Here is an 18,785-nt window from a genome sequence, read left to right as displayed (position 1 = left end):
AAATACAAAAAAACTAGCCGGGCGAAGTGGCGGGCGCCTGTAGTCCCAGCTACTCAGGAGGCTGAGGCAGGAGAATGGCGTAAACCCGGGAGGCGGAGCTTGCAGTGAGCTGAGATCCGGCCACTGCACTCCAGCCCCGGCGACAGAGTGAGACTCTGCCTCAAAAAAAAAAAAAAAAAAAAAAAAAAAAAGTTACTTTGTTTCGCCTCCCTTTTATTATTACCTTTTCTCTTTTAGTTATTCAGTCCCATTATTATGGCTGTGTTTCCATAAAGTAATGTCCTTAGAGGCCTTGATGTGTTTCATCATTCACCCCTGCGTCCTCTCTATTCCCTTCTCTCATCTCAGTTACTTTGGGAGTAACTTAGTTGTAGGAATTACCAGAGCAAACCCAGCAACCAAGGTTGTTAAATCAGAATGCTTAATTGTGTACATCAGTGGCTCTCAAACCTCAGTTTGCCTCAGAATTACTTGGAGGCCTAGTTAAACCATAGATTCCTGAGTCCTCCTTCAGAACTTCTTGCTTCAGTAGGTCTGGGGTGAGGTCCAAAAATTTGCATTTCTACCATGTGCCCAGGTGTTGCTGATGCTGCTGGTCCAAGGACCACTTTAAAAACCACTGATACGCATAGCAAAATGTCTTAATGAGAGTGTTTTTTTAAATATATAGGTTGTGTTCCATGAAATTCACATTTCTTTGCTCTAAATTGTGACCACTTTCAGGCTTCCAGAGATGCCTCTCAGTTCTTATGGTACTAAATTTTAGTAATGAATTTCATATATATGTGTGTGTATATATATATCTGTATATGTATATATATCTATATATGTGTGTGTATATATATATCCTTTATGATTTGTTGAGTTTTCATCATATTCTGCCTCAGCCTTTTTTTTCCCCTCCATACCTAGTGTTTCTGTATCCTGTGTTCCACTACACCATGATCCTTTTTTTCTGTGTCATACACCCTAGAAGCCATGCATTACATATTATGCCTAGATAAGTATATTTTGGGAGGAGTAGACAGGATAATCTTAATTATTCAACCCCAGAACCAAAATAAAGGAATAGATGTTGTTTGAAAATGTTCTTAATTCCCTGCATAGTTTGGGGTTACATAGCCTAGCCCTTAATCATAAGAGAGACTTGAGCTGATCATATCGTGTTTAGGCTAAAATTTAGCCTAATATATTTTTTTCTCTCACATAAATATGTATGTATGTATATCATCTTGTTTTGAATCATTGATAAAGTTAATTTATATTAAAAATAACTTACTTTTTAAAGAACTGACCTGTAGATATGACAGCTTACATGATTACTGTGTGCAGATTTACATTGCTGTTATGTATTATTCTTTATAAACTTTGTGTCTTTTTTTAATCAGCTGTTCCCTCGAAGGTGTACATGGTTGTATGTAATGAACAATTGCTTGCTATCAATATCTGGTAAGTATTTTAGTTTTCAAATACCTTACAATTGTTACTATTTGTTACTAGCTTTTACGTCATACCTGTTTTTCTTTATAGGTAAAGCTTCTCAGCTTTATTCCCATAATTTACCAGGGCTTTTTGATTATGCAAGACAAATGCAAAAGTTACCCGTTGCTATTCCAGCACACAAACTCCCTGACAGAATACTGCCAAGGTAAGGGTACATCCTTAGAGGCAATATGATGTTAACAGTTCATTCTCATAAATACCTATGCTACAGAAAGTGAAAGAGCACTCAGTTTGGGTTAATACAAATCATGATGAAAAAATAATAAGTAATATAATTTAACAAGTGCTTATTGATCACACTCTTGTTCTAAAATTTTTCTACTTTATACTTTCAAATTATATCAGACATTTTCTCTCTGAGTTTGTTATTCTTTTTTGGCAAGTTTAAAACTAGTTTTTTCTTGCACTTTGCCATAATTTTACATTGCATTTAGTGCCTTTGCTTTTGACATATGTGTTAACTTTATAAAATTTTTCTCAAAGTTTCTACACCTAGAAAATCAAAATGATTTATTGAAAAATGTTTTTGCAACCTGGCATGATGGCTCACGCCTGTAATCCCAATACTTTGAGAGGCTGAGGCAGGAAGATGGCTTGAGGCTAGGAGTTCGAGACCAGCCTGAGCAACGTAACGAGACCTCATCTCTACAAAAATTAATTTTTAAAAAGTTAGCTAGGCATGGTGGCTCGACCCTGTGGTTCCAGCTACTCAGGAGGCTAAAGTGGGAGGATCACTGGAGGCCTAGAGGTTGAGGCTGCAGTGAGCTGTGATCGTGCCACTACACTCCAGCCTGGGTAACAAAGCAAGACCATGTCTCAGTGTTTTGCATTAGAAAATCATTAGTTTGAAGTTGAGGGGTTTCGCCTTTCTACTTTCAGTAATTTATTGTTATGCTCTGTTCTTTCATTGTTTAATATAATATTGGACCTCTTTATTGACTGAAAGATTTTCTAACTCTAGTATGAATTGTATTTTATGAAAAGTTTATAATATGGCTATTCTTTTTTATAATATTTATTGTAAAGCAACTAACATAAAACCTTAATTTTCAAGTACCTTGAGAATCTGCTGTTCTCAATTGCTGAGTTTACAGTGTGGCTAAGATTTGCTCCTATGTGTACATGATTTTTTTAAAAATTAACCTTTTTGATGAAAATTATATAAAAATATATAGGATGTTCTCTTTTCTTAAATAGAGTATACGAATTTCATTGGGATCATTTCATGATTACTCAGAGTTGAACTTGATTTATTATATTTACTATAATACACACATAAAGTGCCCTCAAGGACTATATGACACATAGACTTAGATGCATTCACATTTGGATATATTTTATTAGAGACCTTTTTAGCTTATTTGCTTTTAGCTGTGCTCATTTCTTCCAGATTTTACTGAATACACCAAATGTGTATGAAATGTTCCATGTATAGATGAGACAAAAATGAATAAGATATAATCTCTTCCTTTAAGGAGTTTCCATATGGTATGATTTTACCTACACTGAATATAGGTACTCATTGTACCATTTTATAATTCATTTTTAGTAAAGTATAAGCTTTGAAATTCAAGTAAAGTTGAATTTAAATCCTGGATCATTTACTTACTAGATATGGTACCTTGGATAAATTATACAACCTTTCCCCATGTGTTCAGCTGTAAGAATATTTCACCTCCAAGTTATTATTTCAGGGATTTTATTATAGTCAATCTTTAGTTTTTTTAGTAGTAACAGCCACAAATACATCCTTCCCACTTTCTTCAGTTTCATTGTCTAGTAATTACTGTAAAATCTTTTAATTCTCTCACTTATTGGCAGAAAACCTAAAAACCCTTTAAACATGATAATATTTTATATATGTGTATTCATACCATTTCTTCTGCCATACAGTGAGCACAACTTAAACCTCTACTGAGCATCTTGTTCTTAATCTAACGATAAAGAGCCTCATGGTTCTCATTCTGAAGATAGGTACTCATTGCACCATATTGTAATCCATTTTTAGTAAAGCATAAGCTTTGGAATTCAAGTACAGTTGAATTTAAATCCTGGATCATTTACTTACTAGGTATGGGACCTTGGATAAATTATACAACCTCTCCACATGTATTCAGCTGTAAATGGAACCTGTATACTCATCTGGCAGAGTTGTTTTGAAAATGATACATTGTGTATGTAAAGTACCTACCACAGCACCTAGTAAGCTCTCAAAAAATAGACCTGTTGTCATCATTATTGGGCATGATAAATTGAACTATTCCTTGTAGTGTACCCTAAAATATCCTATGTTAAATGCATTCGGACTGTTAGTTAATTTAGAATTCCAGTTACTTGGGTGCTGGTAAAATAAGTTGTATTGCCTTTACATGTACTGCCCACAACTCTATTTTGAAAAGTTTTTGAAATCCTTAATTCACAGCCATACTTAATAGTTGATTTCTGTTTGTATAGTAGTCATCCTATGGTCTTTCAGAACTTGGCAGTTAATTCTCCTGGGTTTTGACCAGTTCAGTGTTTTAACCCCTAAGTTAGCTTTGGGAGCCAGAAGACAAGTTCACAAGTGTGGACGGGAACATTAAACTTTTTGCCAGCTGAAATCTATCAGGAGCTTGGTTCAGATTTTTTTTAATTCTAAAAAGCACTTTGGTTCAAAGCAGATTTGTTGAGTATGGGAAGTTTTTGTTTTGTTTGATTTTAAGCTGCATTAAACTCCAATGTATATGAAAGGGACATTTTTATAATTATAAATTATAATGTAAAACTTTTCCTAATATAAAGTTAGTCAAGGGTACAATGAGGTGCTTTTACCAGAAAATTGTAACCAGAATATTCTAGATTGCCGTTGTAGTCGTTCAGTACTTCAACATCTGAATAAATTCTATATCATTGTTTAGCTATCACAGTGTAAAAAACATTTTGATTCACAAGGACAAGTACTTAGAAATAGTTAACAGTTTTTAACAGCTTACCTTGCAAACTCCGAATAATCTTCATTTAAATTGATACAGCCTATAGTTCCAGCTACCTGGGAGGCTGAGGCAGGAGAATTGCCTGAACCCAAGAGGCAGAGGTTGCAGTGACCCAAGATTGCGCCACTGCACTCCAGTCTGGGCGACAGAGTGACACCCTGTCTCAAAAAAAAAAAAAGACCTGAGCAAAAATCTAAGCTTCAGATTTCTATGCTGTAACCTACCTCTTCATTGAACAGACTGAATGACACAGATGTCTAAATGCATGGCACATAGTAAGGACTTAGTAAATGAAGCTAAAATTATAGCTTTTCATAAATAGGTCAACATATAAAATGTATTAAAGGTTAAAATTACAGTATTACAATATGTATTAATATTATATTTATGCTTGATTATCACTCAGTTGCCAATTGTGTAGTTACAAGAACATCCATCAGGAAAATTGTTCTGAGCTTGTTTGGATTGCATTGAACACATGTGTTGTACAATTTTATATAAAATTATACAACTCTAAAAAAAAAAAAAGACTTGTGCAGAGCACTGGCATCTATCTAATCTTTGGCAAATTTACACATTTAAGTGGCTCGTGCCTGTAATCCCAGCACTTAAGGAGGCTGCACTTTTGGCAGATTACCTGAGCCTCAGGAATTTGAGACCAGCCTGGGCAACGTGGTGAAATCTCTCTTATAAAAATTATTTTTTTAAAAAAGAATTTAATTATTTGTAGAAGTCAGGCACAGTTGCTCACACCTGTAATCCCAGCACTTTGGGAGGCCAAGGCAGGCGGATCACTTGAGGTCAGGAGTTCGAGACCAGCCTGGCCAATATGTCGAAACTGCCTCTCTACTAAAAATACAAAAATTAGCTGGGTGTGGTGGCTGATACCTGTAATCACAGCTATTTGAGAAACTGAAGCAGGAGAATCACTTGAACCTGGGAGGCAGAGGTTGCAGTGAGCTGAGGTGAAGCCACTGCATTCCAGTGTGGGCGGCAGAGCAAGACTTTGTCTCAAAAAAAAAAAAAAAAAAAAATCTTTAGCTGGGCACCATGGCTCACGCCTGTAATCCCAGCACTTTGGGAGGCTGAGGCGGGCGGATCACCTGAGCTCAGGAGTCTGAGACCAGCCTGGGCAACGTGGCCCAACCCCGTCTCTACCAAAAATACAAAAATTAGTCAAGCATGATGGCAGGCACCTGTAGTCCCAGCTATTCGGAGTTCTGAGACAGGAGAATTGCTTGAACCTGGGAGGCGGAGGTTACAGTGAGCCAAGATCACGCTCTTGCACTCCATCCAGCCTGGGCGACAGAGCGAGACCTTGTCCAAAAAATAAAATAAAATTTAATTTTAAAAAAGTATACAAAATTGGGTTTAATTTGAGGTTTTTACAATTTGATGCACCAACAGTCTTTATTATATTACATTTTAAAAGATATTTGAGTGTATGTGTAGTTTTTAAATTGTAGTCTTAAAAAAAATTCAGAATTGATTTTTATCTGTTAAATTCAACTCAGATGTTTGCCAAACCCCTATAGCACCTTTGCAGAACATCTGTATCCCACTTTTGCTGAATAAACAAAGATTTCTAAATAAAAGAAGTTCTTCACAAATTATTATAACAACTTTTTACAGTACATGTAAATTTATTACATGTACTTAAAAATATCTTTCCCCAGTTTTTGGCTAATGTTTTCACTTTCTCAGTGTTATCTTTTGGTAAACCAAAGTTACTGATTGAATAATTGACTGCCACCTGTAGTTTGAGGTGCTAGGGATGAATCAGTGGGGGGGAAAAAAGTCAAATAAAATGTAACAGCATTTTCCTATATGATTTGTTCTTTTTGTGTTTTCTTAAATCCCAAGGTCATACATTTCTATAGACTTCTGTAGTTTGTTTTCACATTTAAACCTTTAATCCATTTGAAACTGATTGGGGGCCATGAGAAAGGGATCCAATTTATTCTTTTTTTTTTTTTTTTGAGACAGAGTTTTGATCTTGTTGCCCAGGCTGGAGTGCAGTGGTATGGTCTCAGCTCACCACAACCTCCGCCTTCTGGGTTCAAGCAAATCTCCTGCCTCAGCCTCGTGAGTAGCTGGAATTACAGGCATGCACCACCATGCCTGGCTAATTTTTTTGTATTTTTAGTAGAGACGGGGTTTTATTATGTTGGCCAGGCTGGTCTCAAACTCCTGACCTTGTGATCTGCCCACCTCGGCCTCCCAAAGCGCTGGGATTACTGGCACGTGCCACAGCACTGGGCCTTTTCATTCTAATTTTAACAGATGACCTAGTATGTCAGCACCAGTTTTGAACTCATCCTTTCTCCACTGATCTGTAACAGTAGCTTTTTCATATACTAAGTTTGCCTACATGTATATACTCACTTTTATTTACATTTAGGAAATTTTCTGTATCAGCAAAAATCCCTGAAACCAAATGGTGCCAGAAGTGTTGTGTTGGTAAGTAAACTGTGCAATAGCATATAGCTGTCTTGCTTCACAGGGCAGCTAAGAAAACCCCATGAGACTCATTGTAAAATCTGGCATAAAACAGTACTACCCTAGGGCATTCTGCCAGTAATACTTTATTTTTCTCTCTTAAGTAGAACAAATTTCTTGGCCATTTCATCTCTGTGTAGACTAAGCCAAATATATAGTACCTTGCAAATAATTTATTTGCCAATAAGTTATTTGTTTAGCAAATAATTTATTGCCTAGGTAAATGGAGAAAGTAGTATGACTCTTTTTTTTTTTTTTTTACCACATTTTATCACACCCTGTTTTCCAAGGGTCCTGTTACATACCATTCACCATTCTGCTTAGCAATGGCTTGTGAGATGGCATTTATTCCTTCAGCATGTGTTTTTATGTTCACCTTCCCCTCACCTAAATTCCCCCCATAACAGTTGTTCTATTTGCATATAGCCAGAGCAAAAAATTATTTCTTTCCCTTAAGTTACTATTATTATTAAAGGGACGATAAACACATGAGTCATTATACCACAAAGTATAGTGTGGAAGGGACTCTAAACATAGGCTCACTGAAGAAGGTGGCATTTGGGCTAGGCCTTAAAATAAGGCAGATTCAGATTTGAACTGAATAGATGGAGAGGCCGTTTCAAACAGAAGAAATGACATAACATGTGGAGGCAAAAAAAAATCATAAAGCTTACATAATAAATGCTGACTATTCAGCTTAGCTGAATATGGATTATAGAAAGGAGAATGGCAGATGAGGGTGAGCCGTTGGTCTTGTGTGAACATGTACGTATTACTATGCAGTAAGTAAGGAAGGAGGTCTTGTGCTAGAGCAGTAGCAGTGCAAATAGTAAGGAAGGAGTGTCTGGGTGTGAAGGGAAAAGATGTCAGAGATGACTGAGGCCTCAAACCCAAAAGACTGGCAGAACGGCAAAGTGTTGTTAACAGGAAGCAAGAACAGCTGGTTGCAAGCGATAGAGGATGACAGGGTTGGGTTTAGAAATGATGGTTGAGTCTCTGTTAGAACTTCCAGCAAACTGACTTTACCTGGGCACAAAAGGGCAGGTTTTTAGGAAAAGTTAATTATAGGAAATAATTTCCTATATAGACTTTTCTGTTTTCTTTGGCGGGACACTTTTGCTGTTCACCTCCTCTGCCATTTAAATATTTCAAATCTATGTGAAGTTTGTGAATTTTACTGCTGTTCCCCTTTTCACAGTTCAATTTTTTTATCTTTATTCCAAATATATTTACTTCACATATATTTACTTTACTTCTTCTGGTTTATAACCAGAAAAATATTTCAAAATCTGAGGTAATTCAATTTTATTATTTGTAAATCAGTATTTTAAAGTTTGGTTAATATCTGTGATGTTTTTTAGTGACCATAAGAATTTAATCAAAAGGGGGAAGATGGACAGGTGTTTTATTTTCAGAAACAAAACATTATTGCTTCTGAACATTACCAGCAAAAGCACCTTGTGAACCACCTGAATGTGTTGTATCTTATGAGTTTGACAACTTCTTCCCAAATTTACCTTGACCCTTTTATCAGAATGTTGCCACCTCAGGTAATTTTCCTGCCATCATAAGACCAAAAGTCCTTCCTCCTACCTCACAGCCTCATTATAACCAGCGGTTTCATTTCTGCATACATATAAAAATCCTGCAAGTTAAGAGGGCATTTCCTGCTGCTACCTGAAACAGTATTTTTTTCACCCAGCCCTCTAATTAAGAAATTGAACTGGCAGCCAGCTTTTGATTTTATGTTTAGTTTTGTTTTTTGTTTTTTTGAGCATGCAATTATTGTCATAAGGACTTTGTATTATAAGAGGACTCATTTATATTTTTGCTTTGACAGTAAGAAATCCTTATACGGGCCATAAATACCTATGTGGAGCACTTCAGACTAGCATTGTTCTTTTAGAATGGGTTGAACCAATGCAGAAATTTATGTTAATTAAGGTAAGCATAAAAGTCACACTATCTTGTTCTTAGTATAAAAGCTTGTCAACCTTAACTGTTCTTTAAAGAAACATTGTTTCAGTTAATTTTCAAGTTAATTTAATGATTTTAGATAATGTGGCAGGGTTGTGAAGATCTGCCCAATTGTAAGGAACTTAATTGGCCTAGTAAAAGTTTCATAAGAGACGAGAGAAATAGTTCAAGGGTATGGCGGTGGGGAGCTGGAAATAGTGTCTCACTTGCAGAGCCTGATGGCAGAAACAGGAAGTACCAAAAGATCAGTGAAATGTTTTGAATATACTCTCTGGTTGACCTCCATCACAGCTGAAAACAACATACGGGTTGCAGTTTGGCCTGGGAGAACTAGGGATAACCATAATGACAGGGAAACGAGTTGTTTTAGTTATATACATACCCATTAATTTGCCCAGGCCTTTCCACAGATTTTTTTTTTTTTTTTTTTTTTTTTTTTGCGCTTAAGGTTTTCTAAAATAATTTAATGAATGAATAATTTTAAAAATATTTACTATTACTCATCTATAACTTACATTTAAGGAAAAAACCTTTAAAATATGTGAAGTACAGGCTCAGTTACATCAAGGAAATACCAAATGAATTTTTAATGTTGTTTTCCGTGCTATTATATATGGACTAAGTGGTCTTTTTTCATGTGCATTTGATCTCAGTAGAAATTTAGAGTCGAAATATAGCTGGAGTGGGGTTCTTCCTAAATTTTATAGTATTAAGATGTTTAAAGTATTGACTCCCTGTTGTTTAAAATCCTGTAAGTGACTAAAAAGTCTAGTTTTCGTTTTCATATCAGTTTTAACCTCAAGATTAACTAGGGCTAAACAGATGAAAATATAGTTTCAAGAATTTGAAACCTATTGAAGTATTAATTTCACAGGTAAATACACTGAAACAAAAATTATTTAAACTGAAACCTCAGGGGAAAATAGCCTTATAAGTTGTCTAAAGCAGAACTACTGAATACAGCCCATTTATGGCAAAAATTGTTTTGTTCTCAGCTCCTCTTTCTTCTTGTTTATTTGACAAAAGAATGCTTTATCCAAGATGGAATGGTAAAGTTTACACAGTTTGATTTTTCGGCAACCCCTTCCTTTCCTTTTTCCTTTCTTTCTTTAGTCTATTTGAAATATGTCCTTCCTATTATTTTCATTCCTTAACTGTATCAAAATGAAATGTTTCATCATATCAGTTATTCTTGTATACTGATAGACTGATTAACCTGATATGAATGAATTTTATATGTTATCTAATATGTTAAACCATTTATCCTAATGTATAATGAAAGATACTTTTCTCTGTTAGAGGAATTGTCTGTGTCAAGAGCATGCAGGAGGGAACATACACTTTGAAGACATAGGAAGCTTAAAAATTACCCATCCATGGCTTCTCTTTTCCTGGTAGATGGCACCAGGGTGCCTGGCGTGGCTCTAATGAGGCCTGTTACCAGCATTCTGAGATAGTGAACCTGTAGTACAATTCTACTTGCAGGTCTCCGTCAAGATTTTAATCACTCTTCTCCCTTTCCTTGAACTCTCTGAGCCATAATGTTTGCCTACTTTCCTTAACCTTAACCTAGCTAGCTTGCTTGCTTGCTTGCTTTCTCTCTCTCTCTCTTTCTTTCTTTCTTTCTTTTGTTCTTTCTTTCTTTCTTTCTTTTTCTTTCTTTCTCTCTCTCTCTCTCTTTCTTTCTTTTTTTTTCTGTGTCTCTCTGCGTCAAGACTTGTATATGTATATATTTCTCTCCATACTTAACATTATTTTAATCAGTATTTATGGTGTTTCTGTACTGTAACCCTTCATCAGATGTATTCAAAAACATTGTTATGCTTTCTGTATTCTTGTTTCCTCCTCATGACATTTCTGACAGTTTTTGCATCATTAGACTGCTTTTTTTTTTCTTTTTGACATGGAGTCTGGCTCTGTTGCCCAGGCTGGAGTGCAGTGGTGTGAACTCAGCTCACTGCAACCTCCACCTCCCAGGATCAAGCAATTCTCTGCCTCAGCCTCCCGAGTAGCTGGGACTACAGGCGCCCAGCTAATTTTTGTATTTTTAGTAGAGACGGGGTTTCACTGTCTTGGCCAGGCTGGTCTCGAACTCCTGACCTCAGGTGATCCACCCGCCTCATCCTCCCAAAGTGCTGGGATTACAGGTGTGAGCCACCGTACCCGGCCTAGACTGCATTTTCATCATAAATAAAAGTTAAAAATTAAAGATCTCCCCAGCAAACATAATGTACCTATGGCAGGCGAGGCACCGTGTTACCTACTAGAGAGACAAAAATATACAAGATACAGTTGCTGCCCTCAAGGACAATAGCAACTGGATTTAAAACTATTAGACATGCCTTCTGTTAATGACTTAGACAGATTGCTTAGTTATTATTCGAAGCAACGTAGAAGTAGTCAAAATCTGTCTTTTTTTTTTAAAGCATTGTTTCTGTGTTTAAACTGTAAAAGTTTAAAAATGCATCTTTAATCAGAAGCATTGGTTTTTTTTCTGCTTCATTGCTCTTTATTTCAAGGAGAATTATTTAAGTTGCTGTACCTTATTAAAAATGACAGGTTTTATCAAAAGCATGTGCCCCAAGGCAATGGGAAAGCTCTTAGAGAAGAGATTTGGAGAATATTGATGAAGTGTTTGTGCCTGTGGAATGGAGGGACTTTAGCAGCCATAGGGAAGGAAGGAATGTGGGAACAGCAGGTGAACACAGAGCTTCACGTTCCAGCCACAAGTACCATTTTATATCTTCCAACACTTTAAAACTACCTGTTACAATATCCCCCGTTGCACCTTTTTCTTTTCTTTAGAATTTATGAGTTGCCAGATTAAAAAAGAAAACAAATCAAATCCAGTAGCTTCGTTAAATGCCAGCAATAACCATTTGGAAAATACAGTGAAAACACAGCCAGTTTATAAAAGCAACAAAAATATAAAATATATAAGAATGAACTAAATAAAATATGCATGAGAGTGGTATTTTTTTTTTAATTTTTTGTGAAGAAAAATTTTAGAATTCCCCTTGTCATCCTCCCTTTTAGTCAGCTCCCTGCCTCTTTTTTACAAAGGAACCTAGAAAGTTCTTACGTTTTTTCTCTTTTTGCTATCTAAGCACATGTCCCTAAACATTAGAACTAATTTTATTTAATTTTTCAACAGTATTTAAGTGGAATTATAAAGTATATGTTCATTTGTGTCTGGCTTCTTTTGTGCAGCATTATATTTGTATAGTTGCTGGACATAGCTATAGTTGATTCATTTTTCAGTTCTCTATATATAATTATTTTGTGAATATGCCATAATTTTATCTGTTTTGCATTTGTCTGTTGTATGTATGTACTCATGTTCTTTAGAATGTATACCTAGGAGTATTATTGCAAGGTCCTAAGGAATGCCTATATCCAGCACTAATAAATAATGCAGTTAACCAGTGTGGCTATGCCACTCTATCTCCCACCACCACTGTTGTGTGAGAGTTTGCTTACTCCTCTCGGATGCTTATTAATTCATTCTTTTAATTTTAGCCATTCTGGTGGGTATGTATAGTATCTACTTATTGTGGTTTTATTTCTTGATTACTAATGAAGTTAGTGTTTTCCATCTATTTTTTTTTTTAGTCCTTCAAAATGTGAATTTATTCTTTGTAGCAATATAAAAGAAATTTTAAACTTACAAAAAATTAAGATGGGTTGTATTGTAACTGTGAGTTTATTAGATAAAATCACTTGAGATATGAAGCTAACTTTTTTTAATTTATGACTTTTTCTGTTCATATCTTACAAGAGGAGTGTCTCTTGCTAATTAGCATTTCACTTCTCTCATCCATGTTTGCTCAGTTGATTAAGAAGGCAGAGGAGTATAACTGAAGAAGCATCAAATTGGGAGACAGGAGACTCTGCCACAAAGGCTGGGGGACATGGGCTAGTCACCCAGTTCCTGGGCCCCAGTTTCCAACTTTGAAAAGAGAGAGTTGGACATGTGACTTAGAAATTCCCATTCAGCCTTAATGTTCTAAAATCATGTAATTATAACTTTAAAATATTTTGTGGTGGTAAACCTAAAATCTTTATAAAGATACTCCACAATTTAGATTTTTCTGCATTACCTGAATTTCTGTGACAAGATGCAGTCTTTATTGTAGAAAGCTGTTTTATAGTATTCTTATAGAATTATTTGGTTTTTATTTTCCTTTGTTTAATGTATTTTTGTTTCTTTCTCTAGCACATAGATTTTCCTATACCATGTCCACTTAGAATGTTTGAAATGCTGGTAGTTCCTGAACAGGAGTACCCTTTAGTTTGTGTTGGTGTCAGTAGAGGTAGAGACTTCAACCAAGTGGTTCGATTTGAGACGGTCAATCCAAATTCTACCTCTTCATGGTTTACAGAATCAGGTTTGTAATTTTTTGAAATTATTAAGGGTAATACATATACTGGTTTTATAAGTAGTAAGTTTACTCTCTTATTAAGCAAAAACTGCATACACTGCCAGTCTTCAATAACTATTACTAAACTGGAAGAAGGGAAGATTACTCTTTAAAATAACTAATTCATATGACAAATTTAAAACATTGGCAGGCAGGGCATGGTGGGTCATGCCGGTAATCCCAGTACTTTGGGAGGCCGAGGTGAGAGGATCGCTTGAGTCCAGGAGTTCAAGAACAACCTGGGCAATGTAGCAAGACCCTGTCTCTATAAAACTTGTATGTAAGTTAGCTGGGCATGGTGGTGGATGCCTGTAGTCCCACCTACCAGGGAGGCCAAGATGGGAGGATCACTTGAGCCCAGGAAGTCGAGGGTGCAATGAGCGATGTTTATGCCTCTGTATTCTACCCTGGGTGACAGAATGAGATCCTGTCTCTAACTAACCAACTAAATCAAGCAAACATTGCCGAAACATGAGACTGGGAGCACATACACCAGTTTTTTTATTTAGAAATGAACATGAAGGATCTGATCTTCAAAGTCCTGTATATATTATGGTATATATTAATAAACAATTGTGCATGAACACACCTCTTACTATAAAATGAGGTATACACCTGAGTTGTTATTTGATTTTGGTGACATGTATTTTAAATAACAGTGTCTCTTGAAGGACCCCATGTATAGGTAACCCATAAAGTCATATTTGAATTAATCTTTCTTGGAAATAATTAAATTAATATTACAAATTGAATACCAATTAAAGCACTTTTTTTCCAAACAAATAAAAGGGAAATAACAATTTATATAGACTCAAATATTTTTAGTATTTTGATAATACTTTTCATTTTATGTTTCACATTTCCTTTTTAGAGAATTTTACATGCATCAAATTGTTTTGATTATGTTCATTAATATGAAAATGAATACGAAATGCCTATTGACATAGGAAACATTTAAAACAAAACTTGGGTACTTAACGTTTTCATAACTCTCAGAATTTTTAAGTATTTTATGTACTTTTAAATGGTGTATACCTGAAAATTTGTATTTTACGTAACTCCAGTTGCCCTGCCTCTCTGAGGTGATGTTACCTTTTTAATCATACAGCATCACTTTACTAGGAGTATTGGTAAGAGTAATCATTGAGTATGTAGTACACAGCAGCAATTACCAGACTTGAGCATTCATCAGAGTCACTGGGAGACTTGTGACATTGTTGGGCCCCACCCCCAGAGCTGTTCATTTATAGTCTAGATAGGACCTGAGAATTTTCGTTTCTGTGAATTCCCAAGTGATGCTAATGAGGTTGACACAGAGACCATAGTTTAAGGCATATATAGACAAACCTCAGCCTGGGTAATACAGCAAGACCCCATCTCTAAAATTTTTTTTTAAATTAGCTAGTCATGGTGGCCTGCACCTGTGGTCTCAGCTACTCAGAAGGCTAAGTCGGAGGGTCACTTGAGGCCAGGAGTTCAAGGCTGCAGGGAGCCATGATTGCACCACAGCATTTCAGCCTGAGCAGCAGGCTCAAAAACAAAAGAATTTTCATTTCTGTCAATTCCCAGGTGATACTGACGGTGTTGATACAGGAACCATACTTTGAGAACTACATGTATTTACAAATCTCCCACTAGTAGAAAATTTGGTTTTTAAAAGAGGAAAAGTTGCATTATAGGATATTTTAAGTATAGTTTGTTTTCTAGTGCAGTCGGCATTCTGTATCCATGTGTTCCGCATCACTAGTAGTGTTGACAACAGCCAACATATGCTCTGTTGAGCACTTAACATTGTTTAGCACTTGCATCAGCATTTAAACCCACATAGCCTGGCTCAGTCACTACGTGTGTATTACAAGAGATACCCATTTCAAGTACTGTTATCCTCAGAATTATTTTTCTTAAATGTTTCCATGCTTTAAGTATCACAGTTTCTTTAGGTTTACCAAAATTTGTTTGTGTTGTAGATACCCCACAGACAAATGTTACTCATGTAACCCAACTGGAGAGAGATACCATCCTTGTATGCTTGGACTGTAAGTTTTTATTTATGAATGTCTTACTTTAACAAGACTTCTTTTATCTTAATTTCTGAGTGATTTTTTTTCCTCTAGGTTGTATAAAAATAGTGAATCTCCAAGGAAGATTAAAATCTAGCAGGAAATTATCATCAGAACTCACCTTTGATTTCCAGATTGAATCAATAGGTAAGTCAAAGTTTTATAATTCTTTGCATTATGAACTCCTTAAGATAATTTATCTGCTAATTATCCAAAATTAAAGATTGATACTATTAAGGACTCTTTTTTTAAAATAGAGGATATGGCTGGGCGTGGTGGCTCATGCCTGTAATCCCAGCACTTTGGGAGGCCAAGGTGGGTGGATCACTTGAGGCCAGGAGTTCAAGACCAGCCTGGCCAACATGGTGAAACCCCGTGTCTACTAAAAATACAAAAATTAGCCAGGTGTGCTGGCACGCGCCTGTAGTCTGAGCTACTCGGGAAGCTGAGGCATGAGAATCACTTGAAACCTGCGAAGGGGAGGTTGCAATGAGTTGAGATCATGCCATTGCACTCCAGCCTGGGTGACAGAGTGAGACTCTTGTCTCAAAAAGTAAAATAAAAATAGAGGATATAATAAATATGAGGTCACTATCAGCCTTCATTCTTACGCATTCTCTAAAATAGTTTAATAACTGTAGTGTAGATAATGTTATCTTCCTTCTAAGAAATAATGTCATTTCTCATAACATAGTTTTGAATTCCCGTTTCCTCCAGACTCCTATAGGGTTTTTCTGTAAGTATTTTAAAATTCAGTACTTAGTATACCAGATTATGTTTTGGCTGTTGTACCTGCTGATCAGAGAATTTTAAGTATATGGAAGTTTCTTCTTGTCATTCTCACATTTTGCTTAATAGGAGTTTTTTTCTGGAAAAGGATTTCTGACAGAATCAATATTTTTAAATGACTACATTCAAGAAAAATAAGGTGAAAATTATATAGGATAGTGCTGGGAAAATGAATGGTGATTAATATTTAACTAGGCACACTTTTTCTGGTGTTCCTTAGCAGTAAAATAAAGATATTTGCATGTATGTATATTAGCAGAGGGTAAGGCTAAAGTCAGTTAGTTCATTGTCTTATTCCAGGTTCTGTTTTCTGCATTCTTCCAACTAGAATGTCATTCATCCAATAAACAAATGATTATAATAAGTCAGTTTTGAGGGATATCTGATCAAGATGTTAAAATGGAATCTGTGCTTTCAAAGACGACATAGCCAGGGTCAAAAAGCAAGATCAACAACAGAATCTCAAAGCAGTATACAGGTCTGAAGCTAACAGGCCCACTGGGCTCCAGTTATAGAAGTATCCCACAGGAGATGGAGAACCACAGCCAAGTTCATTGCTTGTAGTGCCTGGTAATCAGGCATGATGGCTTTTTATCTACCTCCCCCATTAAAGGAAGAGATAAGTCCCTATCCTGTGTAAATTGTTTCAGATTGCAGACAAGGAATTCTGAATAAATCAATGTTTAATACTGATGCTAAAATCAAGCAAGATTAGTACAGAAAACAAAAATTATAATCTTATGAAAATCGATTTTTTTGTGTAAATAAAATATTAGCAAATAGAATTACACATTATCAAATAGTAGACTATCCCAGGAAAGCAAGGATGGTTCAGCATCAGAAAATGTATTTATGTAATACATGACACCAAGTTTTAAGAGAAAATCATGTAGATGCCCAGAAAGCATTCAGTAAAATCTGCCATTAATGATTTTTTAAAAATAATACTTCTTAGCAAATTGGGAATAGAAAAGAATGTCCTTCACCTAGCAAAGCCTGTTAAAAATATGTTTAATGATCAAATTAATTCCCATTAAAGTGGAGAACTAAATAAGGATGTTTGCTATTATTACATTTCAATATTGTGTATTAGACGAGAAAGGGAAAGTATGAGGATTAGAAAGAAAAAGATGAAAAGATCATTTTTTGCTGATGGTATGATTATGTACATAGAACATTAAATCCTATAATAAATTACGAGCACTAATAAGAGAATTCAGAGTTGCTGGATATGAGTAACACCAAAGAATAGCTTTCCTAAATAATCAGTGAAAAACTTAATTGGAAGAAAGATCCCTTACTTCAATAAAGTAACATATATAAGAATAAATGAAATCTAAACATTTTTAAGATCGTTATCTAGGAAACTCCAAATTATTTTTTTAAAGACATTAAAGAGTCAGCAAGTGAAGAACTACATCATGTCCATGGGTAGAAAGACTTAAGTGAGAAAGATGCCAGTTCTTCAGTTAATCCACAGGTTCAGTGGATCTGCAGTAAGAATCCCAACATGATGTTTTGTGCCACTTGATAAGCTCCTCTTAAAATTCATATGCAATGGCTAGGCACAGCGGCTCACGCCTGTAATCCCAACACTGTAGGAGGCTGAGGCAGGAGAATTACTTGAGCCCAGGGTTTCGAGACCAGCCTGGACAATTTAGGGAGACCCCATCTCTACCACAATTTTTAAAAATAAAAAATAAATGTATATGGAAGAGCCAAAGACCAAGAATAATAAAATAGATGTTGACAAATCCTTTTCTACACAATATTGAAACTTACTATAAAGCCATAGTGATAGTGTGGTAGCAACACAGGGATAAATAGGTAGAAGAGTGAGACAGAAGAAAGGGCCCAGAAATAGACCCACATGTAAATGGAAATTCATGGCATTATGTATTAGTGTGGAAGAAATGGGTCATTCAACAAATGATGCTGGTACAATTGGTTACCTGCAGAAAATAAAATAAGATTTCTTCCTCCCTGAATACATGCAAAAATGTGTATTAAACATGTATATGTAAAAGGCAAAACTAAATCTTGTTCTACATGCCCTGTGCTTCAGTAATTCTATTTATGGGTGTCTACCATCAAGAAAGATTTGTACATGTATTCAAGATTTACAAAAATGTTTATTGCAAAATTGTTTGTAATAATGAAAAACTAGGAATAACCTAAATGTTCATCATACCAAATGTATGAGGGTTGGAAACATTCAATATAAAATTTATGTTGGTAGTATAAGCTTACAGTAATAGTAAAAACATGCATGAGGATGATAAATACCAAATTTATAATAGTGGTTATCTCAGGGAGGAAGGAAAGGCCAAAATTGGGAATAGGGCAGGGTACATAGGGGATGCCAGCTGTATTTGTTTTTATTTAAAGCAAATATGGCAGAATGTTAGGATTTGATTGTTGGGTGGTGGATACACATGTATTTCTATGCTGTTTTCTGTATTTTTCTGTATGTTTTGCAGTATTTTATTTTAGAAAATTAGCAAAACAGCCCTCATGCAGTGGCTCATGGCTTTAACCCTGGCACTTTGGGAGGGTGAGGCAGG

The 18,785-nt window shown here is 35.6% G+C and overlaps 1 protein-coding gene across 4 annotated transcripts in view; it reads left to right on the top strand.

The window, feature by feature from the left end:
* Positions 1 to 18,785, top strand: part of MAP4K3 (mitogen-activated protein kinase kinase kinase kinase 3) — a 186,869-nt gene that overhangs the window by 162,829 nt on the left and 5,255 nt on the right. For all 4 annotated transcript variants that reach the window (XM_030921605.1, XM_030921604.1, XM_010364146.2 and 1 more), the window contains 7 exons: positions 1,389 to 1,449; positions 1,531 to 1,648; positions 6,877 to 6,935; positions 8,815 to 8,918; positions 13,168 to 13,339; positions 15,340 to 15,408; positions 15,487 to 15,579. In XM_030921605.1, the coding sequence (XP_030777465.1) occupies positions 1,389 to 1,449; positions 1,531 to 1,648; positions 6,877 to 6,935; positions 8,815 to 8,918; positions 13,168 to 13,339; positions 15,340 to 15,408; positions 15,487 to 15,579 (676 nt within the window). The remainder of the gene's footprint in view (positions 1 to 1,388; positions 1,450 to 1,530; positions 1,649 to 6,876; positions 6,936 to 8,814; positions 8,919 to 13,167; positions 13,340 to 15,339; positions 15,409 to 15,486; positions 15,580 to 18,785) is intronic.

Source organism: Rhinopithecus roxellana, chromosome 17 (genome assembly GCF_007565055.1).
Source record: "Rhinopithecus roxellana isolate Shanxi Qingling chromosome 17, ASM756505v1, whole genome shotgun sequence".
Classification (NCBI taxonomy): domain Eukaryota; kingdom Metazoa; phylum Chordata; class Mammalia; order Primates; family Cercopithecidae; genus Rhinopithecus; species Rhinopithecus roxellana.
Note: the sequence above shows the minus strand (reverse complement) of the source record. Positions and strands in the feature narration are given on the sequence as shown.